Source organism: Hoplias malabaricus, chromosome 14 (genome assembly GCF_029633855.1).
Source record: "Hoplias malabaricus isolate fHopMal1 chromosome 14, fHopMal1.hap1, whole genome shotgun sequence".
Taxonomy (NCBI): Eukaryota; Metazoa; Chordata; class Actinopteri; order Characiformes; family Erythrinidae; genus Hoplias; species Hoplias malabaricus.
Window position 1 is genome coordinate 30,936,694 of NC_089813.1, and position 23,639 is coordinate 30,960,332.

Here is a 23,639-nt window from a genome sequence, read left to right on the forward strand (position 1 = left end):
GAAGTAATTGTTTGGAGGAGGAAGCTTATGCGAGATGAATGACAATGGGATTCTAATGGGAAAAGCTGGAGGAATATTTCATGTCCACGTCATTCCAACTGACAGGACTGGAGTGTGGGAAGCTACTTGTAGCTTGCAGTTATGTGTCAAATCTTGGAGCTGTAATTTCAAGCTGTTCTCAGCATGTCGGCTTGAATACTCCCCTCATAGTGTCTACAAAAGCTGTCAGTGATGAATATTTACAGTTGAATATTTGGACACCTCTCGTTTTGATTTATTTAAGTAAAATATTTCTTTTTTCCATTCATTTTTCTGCTATATTTAAGGCATATTTTCTGTTTTTTTCGCAGACAACTAACAAATTAGCTTAAGTTCATGTTTTTATCAGGGCAGGCATTTTACATTCGACTGTAAATAACCATAGTCATGAATAACTCATGTACGTTCTTTGCCATCCAGGCTCCAGGCCCCAAGCCCAGGCCCACCATATGGAGACCCAGTCATGCCCCAAGTCTCCTGTGTTCAGAACTGGCAGCGAGCCTGCCCTTAGTCCCACAGTTCCTCGCAGGATGGCTTTCGAGGCTCAGCTGGGTGAAGCCATCCGGGGCTCTGACAGCCAGCTCTGCCCCAAGCCACCCCCTAAACCCAGCAAAGTACCCAACACCAGGATACCCCTCTCTCCATGCCTGCAGCCCCTAGCCCCTCCTGTTCCTCCAGTGAAGCCCCAGAAACAGCGACCTTCTCAACTACAGCAGCCATCGATCACTCTGACCAGTCCAGAGATGAACTACTGCAAACTGAGCCCGCGCAGCCACAGAGAATGGGAGACGTTCAGCAGCATACAGGCCAACGCTAATGGCTATGTAGAACGACTGAAGACAGATGAGCAAAGTAGAAATGGTGCGAGCACAAAGCTGGATCGAAGCTCCTACCATCATGCCATTGAGGCCCTTGAGAATGACAGTGAGGAGGAAGATGGGGAGTTGGATGCAGAACAAGAGGCAGTAGAAAAAGACAAGGTTAAAGCTTTCCGGAGACCTGTGTTTGAGACAGTTTCTGCTTTTAGACCAGGGGACGCCAACTTCAGACTTCTTCCGCCAGAGAATAAGCCCCTGGAGATGGCTGTGCTCAAGAAGGCCAAAGAACTGCTGGTCAGTCAGGATCCCAAGACCATCGCCAAGCACATCCTGCAAGCAGACAGTGAGGTATGCTTACAATACCGACAGAAAAGTGGCATTTTGGAGGATTTTAGACAATTAAGAGACTCCAAACTTTGAAAAGCATGAACTGACTTTGAACAGTCATTTTTTCTGCCTCAAACATACCATTCCACGTTTAAAAAAGCTGAGCTTCTGAACGTAAACAAATGAAAGGACAATATTTCTCCACAATCAAAGACATCCCCTTAAAATAACTGACTTACATGTTTATGTATGTTTCTTTCAAACTTTAACAAGTAAACCTGGTAAAGCATGGTGTTGGTACCAAAGTCTGAAACCCTTTTCCAGTGCAAAATATATTTCTTGGACGGGCAAAATTGGTACTGTTCAGTTCTCGCAGTCTTCCTGGTCTGGAAACAACAAACCTTGCGGTGCAAGCAATTGAAAGGCAGGGCCTTAGGATCACCACATAAAAGGCTGTGCTTTTCTGCCACTTGCAGCTGAAAGCATGAGAACCACAGCAAAAACAGCAGCAATGCATCACCAATGGTCGACAGAAGAAACAAATGCATTACTTGTGATAGTGTCCTCATGAGAAATATGTTTTATAAAATATCTTCCACTGTCTGGATCTGATTAGGAAATGCTCACTGGGCCTTCAAAGCAGCAGAGACATGAGGCCATTCTTAAAAGTTCAGCTAGTTTACTGGAAACATTCACTGCACACAATTGGTGGAAAAGTGGGATTAATGTCATTAACGTGAAGCACTGAATAGCACCCCCTTGTAGACAAGGTAGCAGTCTAAACATTACAGGCAAAATTCAGGCTTCAAGAAGACTGCAATTACTGTTTTGGCTGATTAACAAAATACAGTGTCGTAAAGTTTCACAGTGTAATTAACATTAGCATTTATCAAAGCTACACTAAAGCTACAAAGCGTAAAAAACTTCAGCAGTGAGGTATTTGGCAAATCATCACATTTTTGTTGAGTGCTTAATGAAAGCAGAATTCAAAGCAATGAAAGTGTGAGTTTTTAGTGCAGTGTTTGGAATCTGTTGGGGGTAGTGCCACTGAGTAAACACTATGTTTATAGTGAAAACTAGCACCACACAAACCATGCTTTTCCCTACAATTTCTAATGAAATGGCAAGGGATAAACCACCCAAACACACCCACAGGTTGCCTACAATCAGTAGTGACAGGTCCATAATTAGCATTTCTTGTGATTCTGGCTTGTTGAGACAGAAGATGTTGGTTCTTTCTGTGTGCCTGGTGAAGTCCAGAGAGGTGGCAGAGTCCAGGTGCTTTAGCTGTGTCAGACAATATCAGCTAAATGTGAGCACAGTTACTTTAGCATTATAAACAGAATACCAAACAAAGCTGGAAAACCAGCAGCTAGATTTCAGATAACAAAATGTTGGACCCATTTAAAAGGAACGTTTAAGACTGTGATCAAAAAACAGTGTCTGTTTGCACACTGGAAACCAGTCTAATGTGTTTACGAAGCCCTGTGGCACCGAAATGGCAATGAGACCTCCAAACATTGAAAATCATTAAAAGATGAGGATATTGCTTTATTCCTGCTCCATAGGTGGGTAATATTGATGTATTTATGTTGCGTCAGACTATTTATGTAGGAACTCTAAATTCAGGAGAACACTAACTGCATGAAAATAAACAAATATAACAGCAAAAGTAATACAAATGAGTTTCTGTGGTAATTCAAACAGTGAATAAAAACGAACAGACAAGTTAGATTTCAGCCACGGACAAACAACTTACTGATCCATTTCAAAAGACGTGAAGCTTCTGGACATAAACAAACCATAGAGAACTGCAGTTCCTCACAATTGTAGATGTTCCCTTTAAGTGAGTTTTTAGAAGTAATTGTAAACGATCACAAACTAGTTATTTATATAAGCCTCTAGACTAACAACAAGGAGAAGTCTTTCCTATAACATTCCAGAAATAGGATTCAGAAATAAAGATCTGGTGTTAACTGCTGTGTTTGCGTTTTCCAGGTTGCCAGAATACTGAACGTTTCTGAAGAGATGAAAAATCAGATGGGATTGACGTCGGGACTGGAGCTGGTGACCCTTCCACATGGAAGACAACTCCGTCAGGATCTCATGGAAAGGTAAGCAGCACCCTGTCAGTGTCTCTCACAGCAGATATGCACTCTCAGTGTAAATGCAGGTGTACATCCCATGCACCTGGTCACCTACGCATTATTTTCTCAATGCTTGGATAGCAAGCATCCTAAACCCTAACTGTACAAAAGACACAATACTGCTGGATTTACACCATTAATCCAGGGAATCATCAGTAAATAAGGCTAAACTTCTTAACAACCAATAAATGCTTTATTTTAACGCAGGCATACCACCATGGCAATTGGTGTCGCAGTGGATATCCTGGGGTGTACAGGAAGCCTGGACGAGAGAGCGGCCACACTAAACCGGATCATACTGGTAGCCCTGGAGTTGAAAGACTCCATGGGAGACCTTTATGCCTTCTCCTCCATAATGAAAGCACTGGACATGCCTCAGGTAACACACACTCCTCAATCCCCTTCACACCAGACAAGCCCAGCTTAATTGGAGACAAAAATGAAAAGACAGAAGCAGATGCCTGGTTTGCGATAAGACTGTAGGAAGCTTAAGTCTTTGTGATCTTCCGTCTGTTCACAGATCACGAGACTGGATCACACATGGACAATGTTACGCAGGAAATTCACGCAGACTGCCATCATGTACGAGAAATCTCTCAAACCATTCTACAAAGGCCTGTACGAAGGGAACGGTAAGTTTAGACACTGCTGATAAAATTAACACTTCAATCCCACCATATTATTTTAGATTAACAATAAAGTGAATGACTATTTTAGAAACTACTGTTTTTAGTTATGGAAGGATATGTTAACTGTTGGTGTGGGTAAGTGATTTTTTTCTGCTCTTTTTAGCGGAGGTTCCTCTGAGCAGTGCCACAGTTCCGCTGCTGATGCCTCTCCTGACTTTGATGGAAAGACCAGCAGTGGCTTTTGAGGGAATTGAGCTGTGGGAGAGTAGTGACCAGGGTTGTGAGATCATGCTGCGCCATCTAGAGGAGGCACGGGCTGTGGCACGTAATGCAGATACCTACACCTACAATACTCAACGCGTACTCAAAGGTGAGACAAATGTTTTACCTGCCACCAAGTTGTCCTCTCTCTAGATTATAGCAGTGGAGAATTATATCCACTAATAATTTTAGAAACAAAGCTCCTTAAGAATGATTGGTTAATGATTTTAATGATTTCCAAAAGTGGAAAAATATTTAGGTTATGAGACAATATTTCCATTTGATTTATTTTACGAACGTCATGTTTCCTCAATATTGGCAAATGACAAACTGACCCAGCCTTGACTCCAACAGGAACTTTGTCTTTTATTTCCTTTTGCACTGAGAGTTACCAAGGTGGCTGCAGTAAATCTACTGGCAACATTGACTTTCTTTTACTAAGAAAGTACTAATAAACTAAATTAAATGGTTGATGGACTTGTAAAGCTTTTACTTTGCGGTCAGTGATACCACTGTTTCCTTCGCATATATACCAATCAGGTACACGTCAATAAACTACTATAGCTTGAAGTCCAGTAGTCTCTCTAATACCTGATCTTGTGTCTTCTGCTGATATTATCCCATCAATACTGATATCTGTCATTGCAATTTAAAGTAACTTCTGGATTTCCGGTTTTACTTTCTCTACTCTGCTAGACAAATGACTTCAAACAAAGATAGCGTTCAACAACTTGATGTTTTTCTGCATTTGTTTTCTGTAGACTTCCGTCCTAATGAGGACATGTTGGAGATCCTGAGGACAGACTTCCAGCTCCGTCTACTGTGGGGCAGCCGAGGGGCCGCCGTGAGCCAGACGGAGCGATATGACAAATTCAAACTCATTCTGACTGCACTGTCCAGAAAACTAGAGCCACCTGTCAAACACACTGAACTCTGAGGAAGGTGAACTCCTGTTGGCTCAAAGAGCTGTGCATAAGCACCACACAGAGAAGATGGTACACCAGGGTCTAAAATCTGGCATTGGAAGGAACAGGCCCTTTCAAAAGTGCCTGGGTACTATACATCTTCAGCTGACATTGTATATAAGATTTAATCCTGTTGCAAACACAGAATCCATAATAAATCCTCTTGTGAAGACGCTCAGCTCATAAGAATATTTTCTTGCCCTATGGGCTTCAGAGACATCATCATCAGATGGACAAAGAAATGAAGTATCAAAAAATGATAAGAACACAGTGAGAAGAGCTTCATGGCATTTTGGTGTTGAACAGAATGTACTCATCACTAGCCATAACTGGCACATTCCGGTGATATTTAAAAAGCCAGGTAATGAGAGGAGGAGAAATGAAGAAGGCACATGGACGGGGTTTTGGAGGACTATGAAGGTACTGTTCGGATGGGTATTTTGAAAGTGTTCCAATATGAATGTGTAAGGTTTGTACATTAAAAGATGTCTAGAAGGTCTGCAATAAACGTATCTAGTCACAAATTCATCCATGTATCAGAAATTCATACATGGAAAATGGTGTAAATATTCCTTACAATGCTAAGCATGTGAATGCTAGTCTGTGTTATATATTTTATTCCTAATGGTCATTGACATGTAAATAGTCCTACAGTTTTAATATCTTTATAAGAAATGCTCATGCAAGATGTGTATAGATAAATGTCTAAATAAAATCTTTAACTCAATAAATAAAATGGTTTTGGTTATTTTTTTTGTATTCAGACTAGGAATGTTTAAATTATTAAAAAAAATACATTATATATCTACCTTAAAATTATAGCTAACAATTGAGTGCATAGAATCACAAGCAGAACAACATCTGTGCCCCCAACCCTGTGGATTAATACATTAGTATGATTCAAACATGAAAAAGCATTTAAAACAACAATAAACTCTAGCTTTCTAAAATGCCTTTTCATGATCAATAACCATAGGGCCATTTGTATCTGCGTATGTCAAGGGGTATGTGTACATAGTATATAATGTGGATTTTGCAACTAAATTAAGTAGTTTATCAAAATAGTCTAGCCTTTGATATTCACCAAGTTGCCTAGAAATCATCCTGAACAGGTTTAAAAAGGCTCAAATGTTAATTTGTGTTTATTGTTGGAAGGATATATTTTCAAAATCATCTCAGAAAAAGAAAGCCACAAACAATTGCTCTTCTCAGATTTTACGTAGGGAGCCTGTAAGACATTAAAAGTGTGCTATGTTTATTTTTTAAGTAACATTTTTGTCATGAATGTATCAAGTTAATTTTCTTCATGCAGTTACTGATTGTGGAAATAATAATAGTGATCTTAGTTGTATTCTTAACGCACTTCGTAATCAATTTAAAAAGCCAACAACCAGCTCATACAAAATACACCATTTCCACCAGTCTTAAAAATGAATGTAAATGGAGTGAAAAAATGCTGTACTGCTGCCATCTACAGGGCAGAGACAATATTGTTCTCAATGACATTATTTAGAGACAAGTCTCTCAAAATAATGTCCAAGAGGTGGGGGCTTTTTTTTTTTAACAAATTAACCTGACTTTTAAAACGTCATATTTAAATAAATAAAATAAAAAAAACTCACACTAAGCCCTATTAGGGGCCTCACATTCAAGGCAAAGAACCAGTCAACTTTATTGTAATACATAGCCATTCTTATGTTTTCATAGTATGTAAAAAACAGCCACCATTATTAAAATTACACTACATCAGTGGCTTTCCTCAAAAAACTATCAAGATGTATTTTTACTTCTAGGAAGAAAATCCGATTGTGAGCTTTTGCATTGTGCCTCTTACAAAAAATGTGATGAGGCACATTTTTGTTAATTTCATCAAATTTTTCAATCAGAATTTCTGGCAAACTCAAAATCACCATTAGGCTTCTAATCCAGAGATTAGCTGGAAGCCTAATGGTGAGCTATTCATGCAAAATACTTAAAGGCTAAGCACCAGTTAATGGACCATGAATATTTGACATTATTTTAGTTACTGACATATATAAGTATGAATTAAAATGAAAATAGCTGCTTAATTTGCTTTAAAACTGACAATTTTATTAAATTGACAGAAAAACCCGAGCTCGCTACGGAAATTCTTGAACGCAACCGTGACGTCACTGGTGGACAACAGCTGAACAACGCCGCGGTAAAACACCGTTATGACTGACTGTTATGACAGTATCTAGCTAAATAACCAACATTATTCATGACAATAGACTAGCAATAAGCTAAACTCAAATTTAGAGGTACCGTTATTCTTGTAAATGTGATCGAATCGAATTCATCCGACACTATAAACCTCCGTAATGCAGCTACGTAGCCGAGTATAATCTGAGCCACCGAGTTTAGCAAGTCAAGCTAACGTTAACTAACACCAACTAAAACAGGCGAAGTGAGTGTCCTTACCCTGTTTACCTCCATGTTACAGAGGCTCTTGAACACCTTTCGTTGGTGTCCTTACATGCCCATATTGTTGGAACAGCGCCAGTGAAATGAGCTACAGATAACGGAGTGAGCGGATGGTCCTTTCCAAAGTGCCCGTTTAAAGTTGACAAATTTAGTCCATTTTCTGGATATTTTGGGATCTTTGGGCCATTTGTGCACAGATGTCCCACTGTACATTGAATGATTGCAGCCAAAAACAACACACCTTTTCGTCATTTTGCATTAAATTAAGTGCAACTTCTAGAGTCGTTGTCCACCATCTACGTCACAGGCAAGACGCCTATTAGAGTTTCCGAACACCGTGGGGGGTGGGGACCAACGGTCTTTTAAACCTTATTCCTTGAATTAGTAAGAAATAACATGTTTTCTGACTATCAATAAACACAAGTTAGGAACTCAAATTCCACTGTATTTATTTGTTTGACACTTCCATATAGCTGGTGATTAGCCTTTAAGGGCTCTATTAAAAGTGTGCACATAAAGAAAGAGACAAGAACTGGGACAAAGCGACTTCAGTATTTATTTCTTGTTTGCTCTTGATCAAACCAACCCAGAACATAGTGGTCACCAATGTACAATAAATTTATATGAGGTTGCAGTCAGAGCTAACATCATTCATTCACTCTTTCATTTGCTCATGGAAGTTCAAATTCAAATGTAATAGGGTAAAAAGTGCATTGGTTAAGACCAGGGTCTGATACAGAGTAGTGTTCAGACAAAAACAAAACAACACAAAAAAAAAAGGCAATGATTACAAAAAGATAACGGCATGATCCATTCGCTCGGTTAAAAACCCTATAAAATGACACGATAAAAACACATTCAGTATGAAATAAAAGTTGTTAATACTTACAATTCAGTAATAAAACTAACTAAGTATATACATATGTATACACATTATGCATACACATCCGTTTTCATATATGCATCAAATCACATTCACAAATATTGAAAGATGTACATTTTGGAGCCTGATTACGAGGCCCTCATGTTCAAGCATATGTGAAATCGTGAGCTGAGACTGAAGTGTGTCTGTTGGAAAGAAAAGTTGAAAGCTGGAATGCTGAGTGAATTTCAGAGGGTCATCACAGGTCCCGTTTTTGGTCCATCTGCAAATGATAATGTGGCCCCCCCTGCTGGTGTGAGGAAATACTGCATCAGGCTCCACCGATCCACAGTACACTCTGAGATGGGGCTGCCACTTGGGATTTTTTGGGTTGCCATGGCTACTGTTGTCCCACCCTGCTTCTACTCTGGTTCGTTCATGCTCCAATGGTGGCATAACAAGGATTCAACATTCATGACGGATGCACCCGGGAATGTAGATGACATGGGGAAAAATAAAAAAAAAAACTCAAAAATGCACACAAAATAGACAAGACAGCACGTAAGTAGGGTGAGAAGGGATTAGAAGTAAACAGGCTGAAGTGGTTACATCCCATGAGTGGCTAATTTTTCAGCCCTCAGGGACACAGTGACAAGTTTGTCTCATGCATGTTAAGGTGGTAAAATGGGATGGTGCAGGCTAATGTACGTTCCCATGACAACATTGGAATGGACTGCAACAAGGCTGAATGTTAGTGCCAAGCAAACTTTCAGGATCAATGCATCAGCTAAGGGTTTTATCTTCCTTTCATGCTTTTGATTCCTCCCTCCACCCCTTCACCGCACTTATCTCGAAAAGCTTCAGCTGCAATGGAATGATGTTAAATGGCAAAGAGAGTGTCAGCATGCAAGACATGCATCCTGTCCCATCTACGTTTGTCCCCTTGCTGTTCCTCTCTCTATCGGTTTTCTGATTAGTCCTAAATCCCCTGCACTACCTACTAATAGACCCAAAGCAGCATGTCCCCTCCACCAACACCACTGAGCCCTCACTCATCCACTCAGGAACCTGCAGCCACAGAGAGAGGAAAGAGCATTAAGTCATATACACCAATACAAGACAGAGGCGTTGACCAGTCACCAAGAGATTTGAGTAGAATTATTCAGAGGTTTACTCGCAAGAAATAAATTATTCATCTCTGACACACTGTTAAGGATTTAATTGCCTTAAAATTCTTTACGTTTTAACCCACTTTTCCTGGGCTTGATATCTAATCAGGAAACAGCTCTGATATCACCATATTTCAGGATGGTAACTGCAGGGTGTCTGTATGTGAATAATTCAACAGACATGATGAAACACAGGGGCCATGTGACTGATCAGAAAAGCCACAAAACCATAATCCCAGTGTTCTGTTTTGAAGAGGCAGGTGGAATGATGAAACAGATGATTGAACACTGGATTAAATATGGACACAGTTCTTAAAAAAAAAAAAAGTGTGCTACAATAGGATAAAGGCTTAGGCATTTCTTTCCTGATTATGTAAGCACTGGTGATAAAAATGGTACTAATTTTGTTCTTGTGAGCTTATAATGAGAAATCACTTATATTAACTTAAGAATATTATAATAATGATTTAATTTAACAAATGCTCCCATTAACCATGGTGGCAGAATTGTCAGAGAATCTGAATATGCCTCAAGCTGGTTTAATGTAAGCTGCATATACAAGAAAATCATTTTATGTTTATATGACCATTCCAATGCCACCTCCTTAGCTGTTCAATGCTTTGTGACCTCTACAAGCTGATGAGCAAGTCAGAGCAAAAAAGGCAAGGTGGCATCATAAATAACAAGCACCACTGCCAACAAGATGAGACCTACTTAAAAAAGCAGATCAACATATAGGCACTAGCTAAATAAAAGAACTAAGAAAGAACTTTACATGGATTGGGGGTGGTAGAAAACATTACTGGTATCCTGTTAGACTTTTTATCCCACAGTATTTGTAGGGGAATGAGAACCCACTTCAAAATGAAGGTTGATGACAAATCGTTACGGGGAAAAATGAGAAATGCTCTCACTTAATCTCTTTGCTCAAAATATCCATGAAGAATAAACAGACAAATTAAAAAGTGTGCTTGACACTTATGTACATTAAAAGGACAATAAAAATACAGTAAATTTGTAAGAGGAAACTCATCAGCCACTGAGAAAAACCCATCCAAACTGGGAATGCCTCATTTTTTTTTTTTTTACAGCCGAGTCAAAGTAGTCAGAGAGTAGACAGAGTAGTCACTTCAGGAATGTATGTGTGCACACATATAGTTATGTCCATGGACTCACACAGTGAACCATTTAGGGAGTTGTGCTGCAAGCATCAACAGTCTACATGCACATGTTCTCATTCGTGATTTCCTTACAGGTCACCATGCCATTAGTATTCAAATGTAGGTGACCGCACCTTTGCTATGTTTCTCCATTGTGATCTCCACATAGGATGTTGGCACGTAACCCTCCTCTCCACTCTGCTTTCGGACTCTCGTCCAGCCATCTCCTTTGTCCTCCTCAATAACATACAACACCTCGTCTTCCTTCATAACCAATGTACCCTCGTTAGAGCCTGTGAGAAATCACACACATGTTAATGTAATTAAGATTTCTCTTGGACTCTGGGAATAATCACATTATAGCAGTACAGAAGTACATTTCAGATATGGTTTATTTTACACAGGAAGGTATTTCCAGAGTACAGCTGAGATTTCAACTCCAGTCTTGCTTTATCAACACACTTCACTGAGCTGCTGTTCTCATAATTTCATTATTGTGGCTTTTTACCCATTTAAAAACACAGAAACATTCAAATAGTTCAAAGTGTTTTATTTTAACACTAAGAATGCAGAAAAGAGGTTACACACTTAAGTCTCTGGTTCTGTTTGGAGCTCAGGGCCTTTAAAAATAACTTGTGTGTAAAAGATACACAAAACTGGTTCTAAATACATTGAATATAATTATTTTAAATCATAATAATCACAATGTTTATTTATATTAACCTGCAGTCCAAATAATTCTGGTCAATTTAACAAAATTTATTGTTGAATAACGATCAGGAGTCAGTGCTACCAAGATACTTTTTATAATTCTGTTTTTTATTTTTTTCACTGATTCAACATCAATTTTCCTGTTTTATTTTTTTAGAAAACTTAGCCTATTTGAATAGGACTTAAGAATACAGAGATGAGGGACAAATCTTTATTATTCCTAACAGGTACAAATTCATACCATCAAAAGAGTAGAGTGCTTTACAGTGCCCGATAACAGGAAGAGGATCATCATCATCAAACTCGTCATCAAATTCGTGTGGGTCAGGCTGTGGGGGTGAGCGATGCTCCTGACTGTGATCATCTGTGTAGCTGCCCTCAGGGCTACAAAACACACAAAAAAAATTGCAAAATGTATACTCCATCTATAAAGATTTGGACTGAAATTGGTTTTAAACTGAAGGCATGTTGCTGTTTTACATTCTGATGTGGATGAATTACAGGACAGGGTTTCAAACAACCACTGACAGGAGATCAGATTATTTTACCATAATATGATTTTGTCAGAATGGACACCAAAATCATTTAACAGCAACCTTTCTCTGCCATGAGGTGCATGATGATTCACGTCTGTGCTGGACCTTCTGTCACTACGGGTACTCTGCTTGCCTCCCTCCACTTCTGCCAGCCATGTCTGAGGGAGAGGGAGAGAGAATTGAGAATTAACAATAAAATAAAAACACAGTGTAATTTAATTAACAGAATACTTAAATTGTTAAATTGCACAATTATCTATTTCAGTCCATGTTTAGTGACTCCAAGAATGCTTATAAATGCATTAAATGACAAACCCATAACAGAAGGCATTGCTCATCAATTTAGCTTTAAAAACCCTCTTCCTAAACACATACTTAACTTTAAATAAACTCAGATAGTGGCATCAACTTATGTGGCTTCCCACAATGTATTTTTATATAAAATTTGATAGAATACACCACTGCTTTAAAATTGATCGTTTCTACACTAATGTCCATTTTCACGCCCCCAACTGAACATACAGTTAAGATTGTAGTTCACCTTTTGCTCTGCATAAATTGTTTGCAACCTTCGACCCTGTTTACAATGGTCAGGACCCCACAGGACCATCAGAGAGCAGGTATATTTTGGCTGGTGGATCATTTTCAGCACTGGAATTTTAAGCACCTCAGTGTCAAACTGGACTGAGTGTCCACCAAAAAAGTATCCAGCCAAAAGGGTCCTGTTGGCAGCATCCAGTGACCACTGATGAAGTACTACAGTCACAATGCACTGCAGCAACAGATGGGTTACTGTCTCTAAAAGAAGGACCAGCCACAGATGGACTACAGTCTGTAACAGAAGAACTACAGTTGTCTGTGGAGCTGAGAGAATGAACAGTGTGTGTAGAAAAAAAAGATGCACTGTAAAAGTTATGGATGAGAGATGTATACACCATTCAGGGTTTGAGATGGCTACAAGTGTTTTTAGCATTGCATTGACATCTGTACATTTTTCAAACATGTCAGAAATCATGGAAAGAAATCTATTCCAAATTACTTAAAAACAAAACAGCTCATTTTACCCTTTAAATAGTCTAATTTTGGAAATGCACTGTGTCCTTTTCCCCACAAGGTGTCACCAATGAACAGTGCTACCCAATGCCGTACTACATTTCTTTTCACCAGATGTGCCTTTGGGGGCTGCATTTCCTTATATGACCATAACAATGGGGCGCTTCACTAGGGAGGTTACCTCATTTTTGTGGATCTCAGAGCGCAGCTTCTCCATGTTGCATATGGTTTCTGAGATCTTGGGCTGGAGACTTCCGGGGTCACCCATCTGAGGGTTCTTCTCATAAACGTCCTTCATTTTGTTTAGTGCATCTCTGTGAGACGAATATTTACAAAGAAAATTCCCTCACAAAGTATCAACAGCAACACGGTCAAAAAAATGATTAAACACATATCAGTAACTAGAAACTGGTAAGTCTAAATATATAATTTTTCTGAGGGTCTACCTTTGGTCCATTTCTTTTTGAAGTTCTCTGCTGAGCTCGTCAATCCTCTGCTGTAGTTTCTTGCGTCTTTGTTCTGGGGGGAGGTGGCTAAGATCCTCCAGGTTTGGGGCCTAGAAAGACACAGCCGTTAGTTGCCAACATGTTTCAACTTGTGTACAGACACCTTCACGCAGCTATAGTCACTGTGAGCTCTATGAAAAGAAAAACAGATTCTACAAGAGATGTCCTTCCCAGAGTTCAATGGGCTGAAGTAATTTTAAAGAACAACATAATCTGTTTGGTAAGATTAAAATTAGCATGGATGGAAACTGTGACCATATCAGAAACACAGTATTACACAGATTATTATCAAAAATTAATCCAGAAAAAAAAACTTTAAGTAGGACACCTTGATAACAAGAAGAGGGAATGTGCTTTCTCTTACTTTTTAATAGGGAGAAATGTCCTAAAACTGGATCGACTCTAGGACCTAGACTCAACAAGTCAACAGGCATGGCATGGCTAAGACCACAGCATTCACAAACAAACACAAACACACAAGTGGCTCATCAGAACGGAACAATACTCTGGCTTTAAAAGCTTTAGATATGGACAGCACTTGTCATGCTGATAAAACAGGCCTCGGCTGAGGTCTGGAAAATTAGACTGACTAAAAGCTTCCGTGGGTGAGAACAAAAAGGTTAACAAAGGCGGTTAACACAGCAACACTGTTAGTGTTTTAATCGTAATCAACAAACACTCGCCAGGTGACAGACCACAATTGACCTCATCAGTATCATGAAGGGACACCATTCACTTATTCCTTAGCAGGGCGGCACAGGTTGGGACCTTGAAAAATAACGCAAGTGCAGAGCTGAGCAGAAAATCATGGTGATATTTATGTTGTTAGCGGTTAACTGCAAGTGTGTACACAATCTGGCTGATCATTTTTAGTGCCTGTAAGACCCATATCTGGTTGGGTGTCAGTATGAAGGGTTCACCGAATGTGTTTTTTTTAGAAATTATTATTTACATAACTACTCAGATGTAGTCGGTAAGCAAGACTATGTCTGCTGTTGAAATTTGCTACATTTATCAGACTTAACATTGCCAACACACTTAAATTTAAGCCACCTAAATTATTTAAAATCTTCATTAAAACTTCTCTCAACCCAAACAAATCACATAGAAAATTTTTTTGCAATGATGGATCTCTAGTGCTAGCAATGTTAACCTCATAGCTTCAGTTTTCAACAAAACAAGCTACATTTGGACAGATCTCTGCTAATCGAGTATATCTGAGGTAGGTGAAAAACTAATTCTGTTACAATTATTTGTTTGACACTTTCATATAACTGGTGCTTAGCCTTTAAAGCTTTAAGCACTGGTGTAGTATCAGTTCCTGTACTGATATAGACAAGAACTGTTCCAAGACCAGCACTTATAACTGTATTATACTGACTGAAAAGACTCATTTAATGGAGATTCACTGAAATTTGTTCTTTTTGAAAACAGTCCTTTGTCTGAAAGATTAGATTAGAAAGTAACTAAAATCACTGCAAAACACACGCACACACTTCAGCAAGCTCTTACCCCTCTCTTCGAACCCCGGAAAGACGGGATCTTGGACTTTACCTTTCTCATTTCATTCAGACACTGAGCTATCCGCTCAGAGGGGAACTTAGGAGACTGAAAATGAGTATGGGGGAAACTAGGGAGGGGTGGGGGAGGAATGGATGGAGGGAGCTGGGGCAACAAAAAAAATAAAAATTTAAAAATCAAAAAAGTCAATAACAAAAAAAAAACACCAATGCGCTCATTTGGGGTTTCCCCATTACTAAATCCAGTGCTAAAAACAAGTATGAAATGCAGCAAATCTACAAACACGGACTGTAAAAAGGGCACACCTTATGAACAGAGAGGAAACTATGGTCCAGAAGTCATATCAAATGAAAGAAAAACCTGCACGTGTAATGCCTTGGTAGCTTGCCAGTTTGAAGTGTAAGCCCATAAATAGAATGTTACAGATTAACTGCATGTTAAATGCTTTTACAACTCTTGCAGGTCAAAGTCTTGCGCTGGCTTGAAGGATTATATAACCTATTCAGAAAGAAGGTGCTTTATAATATTTAAAGACGAGAACTTGATTATTTAAAAAGGGGATGGGGGGAGGGGATAATAATAATTATCCCAGGAATGCAAACAGCGCGCTACAAATAGCTAACACTTACAAACGACACCTATATAAAATAGAGTCTGTGTAGGAGAAAGTACAAGTGTATGTAGTGTACATGCAAGCCTTACTTTAGGTTTTTTCCCAAAGAGCCACAGCTTGTTCTTGGCCTTTCCGATTGCATGTTTGGGGTCAGGTCTGCTTCCGTCGTTTTTCGGAGTTCCAATGGTGCCGTCTGATCCTGTGCGCTGGATGTTCTGACTGAAGTCCTCAAATGGGAAGTCTCCGGGGGGTTCGAATCCTGACTTAAATGACTCTACTACGATTGAGGAGTCCTGTAGTAAAACGACACAAAGTTAAACAGGTTTTCAAGTTTGTTTAAACCAGTACTTAAAATTATTTATTTTTTTTCATCACTGAATTAACTTTCCATTTGATTTAAAACCCCTTATATACACATTTGCTTGAATAGAAAATAAAGCATTTACGTATTCAGATATCTTTCTTTCTTAAGCTGTGTTGGGGTAGTTTTCTAGGGAAATTTTAGCACTGTTCTGAGGTTACCAACTGTAACACATTTAAGAAATAATAGCTCTTGTTGGGAAGACACAGTTGCAACCCCTTTTAAACTTTTTGAAGACAATATGGGTAAATGTTAGTGGCAGTAGAGTGCATTAGAGGAAAATTGGAACAAAATGAATACTATACTCTGCATTGTAAGCTAGTGTCATTTTCTGTTATACATGTTCTCTTCTTTATTCTCAGTATTTTTACTTTGTCATTTTGACTGAAATGTAAGTAAAATGAATAGATAACCTCCTCTGAACACAAGAGTTAAAAAAAAAAAAAAAAGTTATTAAACTATTGCCGATAAACATCATAAACAACATTATTCCTGTTATTCACGTGCATCACATTCATGCTAAATATTAATCAGTTCATAAGCTGAGAGTGGATATGAATCACATTTTTCATATTATGAATCATAGGCTTTGCCAGATGTTGTGACATGAGATGAACAGACCCCAGATGGTCAGATCCTCTGAAAAATGCATGTATACAGAGAATGTGGCTTACACTCTGGAAAAGCCTCGATCAGATTCATACACCACCTTAGGGACCTGTATAGCCACAGGTCCCAGAATAATAGGAAATATACCAATTAATAAACAAACAAACAAAAATAAAGGCCTACACTGCAACGTGTCAAGAAAGCATTAGGAAAACAGAGGATGCTATACTGAATCTCTTATGAAGAATCATTGGAAGGTTGCTTAAGCACTGACAGTTACGATGATTTCTGTCAATGTTTATCAGATTACACTGGCTAAGACCAAAAAGGCTGAAAGATACTCTTCTCAAGAGCCTTGCACAGAGGTTATATATAATATATGCAAGTTTTAATGATATATGCCGTATAAATACAGCAATAATTGATTTGCTGTCAACTCGGAGAAAAGCATACCATAAATTATTTATTACCCTTGTGCTAATGCCAACCCAAAATATCAAGATAATGTTTTTGTATCTTTACTCACCTTGCGCTCATCCACATTTTTGGCAGCAGTCACCATGCCCTCCAGACACTTGGAAATGATGGGTATGACTTTTCTCTCCACCTCAGCAAAGCTCCGATACGTTTCCCCCAACTTCACCGTCCGACGTTCATCCATGTCCTGTAAATTCTGAAAAACATACAACTCCACACATTATATTACATGCAAAATACAAGAGGTAGTTGCATTACAATGAGAATTAATTAATACATTTAGCCAAAAACAGACAATACACCAATATAAATGTGAAATGAAAACTCACCTTAAATATTTGTGGGATAGCCGCATTGAAGTGCTTCCACTGCTCAGCGTTAAAGGTCTGCAACTGAGCAGCATACTCATTCTTACTCTCATCAGCCATGTGGGTTCTCAAATATAGCTGGGACTTGGCCTAAAAAAGAAAAAGGTAGCACATAACCTAGTGAATATATATCGAGTAGAAAGTTAAATAAAAACTGGCTTACCAAATGTGATTGGAGTGAAAGTGGGGAAAGGTCAAAAAAATTTTAGGAACAGGATTTATGGGATACAGATTTTGTATCACTAAAGCAGCAGTAGTCAGGAGCAAGGGGGGGATGCCAGAACCTACCTTTTCGACCTCTGATTTTGTGGCGTTGATATCATTGTCTAATCTCTCGAACATTATCTGGGACTTCTCTGCTTCTCTGCATTCTCGCTCAAACTTTTTCTTGCTCTGCCATAAGAACAAGAATAGAAGCTTAGCTCGATATGAAACATGAGCTGGTCCCACATGAAGCAACCATTCAGTGAATTATAATCTGCTGGCAGCTCGCTGCAATGTAAAAGACATGTAAAATGGCCACAGAATGTTTGTGAACCCTTCAAGATTATTTGCAAATAGGTAATATAATTTTGGTTAGGTCTTTATTTAACTATAAAAAACATATAAAGAGCATGAAATAAAACAAATACACTTGCACACAACCCCCTACATACTCATTAATTTTGTAGAATAAAAGAGAACCTGTGTTTTCAGTAACTGGGCTGACAACATTCAGAAGGAATTACTTCTGCTTGGCTTTCTCCTTGTTATTTTAACATGTATACTATTCTTGTTCAGTGTTTGCATAATGGCTGACTCATCAACACTGATATTAGCCAGTTTTTGTTTTCTTTTTTGTCACTGCCAATTCCACCCGTTAGCTATAATTCCCTCAGTCACACCATGGCACCAAGCTGGGAGGGTGAAATAAGCACCTACTTCCTTTGAGATACATGAAGCCAACCTCTGCCTCTTTTTAATCTGTTGACTGCTTACAATGCCAGCTTAATGCATTTGGAGAATGCCAACTGCTGGGAACTGTTATGCCAGTTAACAGACGCCTGAATTGGCAAGCATGATGAGGAGAAGGAGGACCATCCTATAACCCCTGAGAGAACAAAGCCAAAATGTGCTCCCCCTCAAATTAGTCAGTTTAAAAAGAATGTGCATCTTTAAAAGTTACATTGAGGTTCTTTATGGCAGAATCTTACTAGTCTAGCACTTGGAGAATCAGTCCTATCAGCCTGACATTAAATTATACAGTCCAAAAAAATAAACGAATAAATAGAGGTTTTGTAATCTCTTCTGACCTGATGAGCAGCAATATTTTTTCTGTAGTCCTACAGAATTCACCTATTTTCTATAACCACTGTACCCATTAAATAGCCATCTATTCCAAAATCCACTATGGTAGCAAACAAATCAGAGGGGTGAATGAGAGAAATCAGTAATAAAATGTGTCTTAACATCTGTGTTTAATTTTGTGACAGTGCACAAAGAGGAATACCTAAGGCATTACAACATGGCCACTCTGGATGCAAGATTCAGCTGTTGCTGGCTAGCACTAACCATAAAGCTGCAAAAACAATTCAGTTTTGCTGTCTACAACACATACACATGAATTGCTGCACTCTGTACAAGGTTACAGTAAGCTCAGTGTGCGAGTTAAGGAAAAAGAGCTTGTATGTTTTGGGGAGTGTACATGAATTTATGCCAGCAGCCCCCTTCCTTCTATCTTTTCCTGTCCATCCTCTCTCTCACACACACTCACACAGATGTGGATTTGAATATCTGGATGAGGGAATGGGAGACCAGGTCAATGTTGGAGAAATAATTTTGGATTGATTACCCACACACACGGTCAGCCCCATGCATGTACACAAACAATCTAACAATCACTCACATTGTCCATTTGTTTCCAGCATTGGTCCAAATACTGCTGGGCTTTCCTCCCCTCCTGAAGGTGCTGAATAACATAAAAGATACATGTTTTCAAAACCAGCATATGTCAGTTAAGCTGCAGATTCCTTACCTATGAAACGCACCCATATTTTTATTTACTCGTTTTATACTGCAAATAGCAGGCACATCTGATTTGAAGAAAAAGTCTCAAATCCGAAGATGATTCATGCTTCTAAGCTTTTAGAAAGACACCTTATATGGATAAGTGTAATTGGACACCATCATAATCTTTGAATTCAGATATTTCATACATTTCTATTGCCACAGATAAAAATCTAGCAACTAGCAATTCAGTCTGCCTGTACAATCATTTATAAAAGAATGTGTAATTCTAAAGTTCACTGAAATTGAACATTGTACTGTAATGTAGAGACACCATTAAAACAAGCCAGTTCATAAAATTTCTTCCATCTTCTATGATAAGCTGTGAGTGGTAATGTTGCAAAGTTACTAAGTGAAGTCAAAAAGTGCTGAGGGCATAGTGTGTAAAATTCACTAATGCTCTGCTGACTCCTCTGGCATTAACATCAGCACAAAAACTGTATACTGGGAGATTCAGGCAAGGGTTTTCACAACGAAGCAGCTGTATGGAAGCTTTAGATCAACAAGCAAAATGGCAGGTGTCAAATGCACTCTGAAGCAGCAGAGAGGTGTTCTCTATCTGGCAGTCAGATGAATGAGTTTTAGTTACCTGCCTAACTGCATTATGTCAACTGTAAAGCTTAGTGAAGGGCATCATATAATTATATGACTTTTTTTTTTCTTTCTTCTTCAGGGCTTTGCCTAGGTCCCTTAGCCCCAGTGAAGGGAAATCTGCTAGACTCTGGTTACATTTCCAAGAAAAAAAAAAAAAAAAAAAAACCCCTCAGGATTCAGGTAAACATGCACAAGAAAAACAGAATACTGGGCTAAAATCCAGCTACTAATCTGATTTGCTATACTATAGACTATACTCCAATCGCAGAAATTAAAATACTTTAATATAAAATACTATTAAAATGTTTGCTGTGTCGGGAGGGTTACTTTGAAAATGTATTTCATTAAATTTTATAATGCATAGACTACTTTCATAATACATAGACTACATAAAAAAAAAATTATATATAAACTTGACTATTTCCATAACTGTTAGAAGTAAAATAAAATATATCTTTTTCTGTACAGAATTTGTTGTTACTACCCATATTTATCCACCATTTAAGGTGGATCTTAGGGCTAAAATATAAACTGCTACACAATTTAAGGTGGAACAGAGCAGAGTTTGGAACTCTGGTGCAATTTTTAACATCAAACAAGACGTCTCGTAAAGAAAAGAACGTGTTCTAGCCAAACAACTAAACCATCACTTTTGAGCACCCAGTGTCAAACAACCACACTAACAGTGTATTTACAAAAGCTTAGCTTGCCTTTCAACTTTAGCCAGAACAAAAAAATAAAAAAACAAACAAACAAACAAAAAATTATTACTTTAAGACGCTCCCAATAGTGTTTTAGGGAAAGAATATGTTTTTTTTGCCTATGTGAATTTAATGCTGTTTACATCTATGAAATAAAAGTGGATTAATAAATAATCAACTTTGTAAATAAAGCATTGATTCACAAACCATGACTGCAGAAGTGGAAGGTTAGGAGAAAGATGCTGGAGCAAGAGGTCGTGATTTCTTACTAGAAGCGCCTTGCCTAGAAACATAGTAAATGAACTAACTAACTAGCTAACTAAACAACTACTTTGCATTAGACCAAGTCCCTTTTTCATGACTTTTCCCAGAATTGCCTTTTGATAAATTAGGATCCCAAAATTCTTCAGAATATTCACGTCTTCCGTCCTGTTGCCGTCACCATGGATTTCTACTGCATTTCAAAGCTGTAATTCTCTTTTCTGCCAGGGGTTGTCGCAAATGTTCAGTCATTATCCTCAGAGATCCGTCTGGCTGTCTGCATTGCGAAAATCTCATCATAATATTCCCTGAATTGGCTATGATAAAAATGGTTTGGATATGGGGAAGGCTTTCTGATACGGTAATTATATATTAGTTGTATATATTAGAAACATGATTCCTTAGGAAGTAGAAAAAAATAATAATCCTTTTTGCTTTATAAGTGAGAGAGAAAATACAATTTCAAAAACGTACTATAATATCAGTTAAAGCACAATATTAAAATATACTAAAATAACCAACAAAATATTTTCTATATTATAATAATATAATAAATATAATAAAATATTTTCTACCCTATTAAATATTTTATATTCATATTATTCTGACAATATTGGCTATCAGAATAATTTGCTTGTTAAAATCTGTGTCAAAAAAGCTTTCATACAAGCCTGGCCATTATAAAAGTTTGTGTGTACTGTGTTGTGTGTGACAGAGATACTTACATGTTTTCTCTCTGCCTTTAAGTCTTGTGAGTATCTCATCAGCTCTCCATACACCTTGTGGCCCATCTCCTCGGCAACGACCTCTCGCTGACCCGCATAGTCATTCAGTTCGTTCAGTATGGCGTAAAACGACAAGCAAGATGTAAACCTGCAAAACAGAAACATCCAAGTCACTCATTTGAGATTTGATCTTAAACTTAAAATAAACACAGCAGAAATTCTTTCACAGAATTCCAAAGAATTACAAGTATGTTTTAGCAGAAGATAAATTTCTATGTATTATTTCCTTTTTCTCCACATGACAAATCAACCAAATCATGCAGAGGGTGGTTAACTGTTTCTTTAGATTTGGGCTGGAGACACATGCTATGAAAGACTACATTTAAAAAAAAAAAAAAAAAAAAAAAAAAAAAAAAAAGAGAGAAGCCTGAATTTTACCTGAATTTTTTATTTTTATTTATTTATTTTTATTGTTGAGGTATAGGCATATTTTATCTACTTGTAATATGGGCTCTAGGGGACTGGAGATTGAAACTGAATGACTGCCAATCAGACAAGCTTGACCTGCTCACTTTATTAAAAATCTAGACACAAACACACACACACACAGTTGTCATGCAGGGAGGAGTCTGCTTCTTGCCAGGCATCCCTTTTGTGTCAGAAGGGGAGCTGCAGCATTTTATCAAAGGCAAACAATCTCCCCTCCACTGTCCCACTCTGTTCAGCATATCCCCCTCACTCCAACATTACAGAATGGAATGTGCAAAGGACAGGAGTACTCCATGTCAAATGATGCACATCTCATGGAATTTATTACAGCAAGAGGGTGGATGCTACACTGCTGCCCAACTAATTTTCTGCAGTCAGTTTATATCAGTGATATTACATTTTTACAGTGAGGTACTACCTCATCCCTGTATGTCTTATTTTCAACTGCTAGATTGAACAAAAAAAAAAAAATAAAAAAAAAATAAAAAATACAACACACAGGCGACAAAACCCCATTAAGGGTTTAGAGTTGGAAAAATGTGTCTATAATGACATAAGTAGTGAAATTACACTAAATATGTACAATTGCATTTGTTATGATTCTAACTGTAAATTCTTATAATGCATTTCTACATCATTCTACATGTTTTCTGACTTCAAAACATTAAGCAGTGCAAGCCATATGTTCTGGCTGTTCTTGTTACAGATTAAACTGTGCAGCATTTTATGCACAACCCATACCTAGAAGACTTTCCTTTAATTTTCATGTTTTCTACTGGGACAAAAAAAAAAGTTACCATTTATGATAAGTAAAAAGTGGCTACAGTGTTTTCAGGAATATTAATTTAATAAGATGAACAAATTATAAATTACATAATTTTGAAAAATTAATCATAAAATAAAAACAAAAGCAAAGCTACGGACAGTACTGCGGCATGGTGGTTAGCATTTTCGGCTCTCAGTGCTGAGATCCTCGGTCCCCATTGGTTGAATTTTCCGTGTTTTCCCTGTGTCTATGTAGGTCTCCTATGGGGTCTCTGGTTTCCTCCCATAGTCCAAAAACATGAAGGTTAGGTGAATTGACATAGAGGTGAGGTGAAAAGTCCTAGTCTGAGGGAAGGAAATTCTGTACTGCCACTTTCACACATGAACTCCAGAGAATCTTTAGAGAAACTCCAGATTGTCTGGTTAAGAGATGTCCCGGACTGGTCCTCTCACATATGCTTCACATGGCGGGAAGTTTTCT

General features: G+C 38.2%; 2 protein-coding genes across 9 annotated transcripts in view; one reads left to right on the forward strand and one right to left on the reverse strand.

Moving 5' to 3' along the window:
* The window catches only part of bcar3 (BCAR3 adaptor protein, NSP family member), a 103,189-nt gene extending 97,281 nt beyond the window's left edge, over window positions 1-5,908 (forward strand). For all 5 annotated transcript variants that reach the window (XM_066643408.1, XM_066643407.1, XM_066643409.1 and 2 more), the window contains 6 exons: window positions 460-1,205; window positions 3,183-3,298; window positions 3,539-3,710; window positions 3,852-3,963; window positions 4,124-4,330; window positions 4,983-5,908. In XM_066643408.1, coding sequence (XP_066499505.1) covers window positions 460-1,205; window positions 3,183-3,298; window positions 3,539-3,710; window positions 3,852-3,963; window positions 4,124-4,330; window positions 4,983-5,158 — 1,529 coding nt within the window. In that variant the 3' untranslated portion in view covers window positions 5,159-5,908. The remainder of the gene's footprint in view (window positions 1-459; window positions 1,206-3,182; window positions 3,299-3,538; window positions 3,711-3,851; window positions 3,964-4,123; window positions 4,331-4,982) is intronic.
* A 2,262-nt stretch (window positions 5,909-8,170) lies between these two features.
* The window catches only part of fnbp1l (formin binding protein 1-like), a 47,676-nt gene continuing 32,207 nt past the window's right edge, over window positions 8,171-23,639 (reverse strand). Inside the window, exons 4-15 of one of the 4 annotated variants that reach the window (XM_066643659.1) lie at window positions 21,905-22,052; window positions 19,463-19,525; window positions 17,866-17,970; window positions 17,539-17,667; window positions 17,259-17,405; window positions 15,852-16,055; window positions 15,141-15,293; window positions 13,569-13,678; window positions 13,304-13,436; window positions 12,130-12,227; window positions 11,775-11,917; window positions 8,171-11,115 (exon numbers count right to left, since the gene is read on the reverse strand). In XM_066643659.1, coding sequence (XP_066499756.1) covers window positions 10,937-11,115; window positions 11,775-11,917; window positions 12,130-12,227; window positions 13,304-13,436; window positions 13,569-13,678; window positions 15,141-15,293; window positions 15,852-16,055; window positions 17,259-17,405; window positions 17,539-17,667; window positions 17,866-17,970; window positions 19,463-19,525; window positions 21,905-22,052 — 1,612 coding nt within the window. In that variant the 3' untranslated portion in view covers window positions 8,171-10,936. The remainder of the gene's footprint in view (window positions 11,116-11,774; window positions 11,918-12,129; window positions 12,228-13,303; window positions 13,437-13,568; window positions 13,679-15,140; window positions 15,294-15,851; window positions 16,056-17,258; window positions 17,406-17,538; window positions 17,668-17,865; window positions 17,971-19,462; window positions 19,526-21,904; window positions 22,053-23,639) is intronic. The other 3 variants (XM_066643658.1, XM_066643657.1, XM_066643656.1) reach the window with 3 other exon arrangements.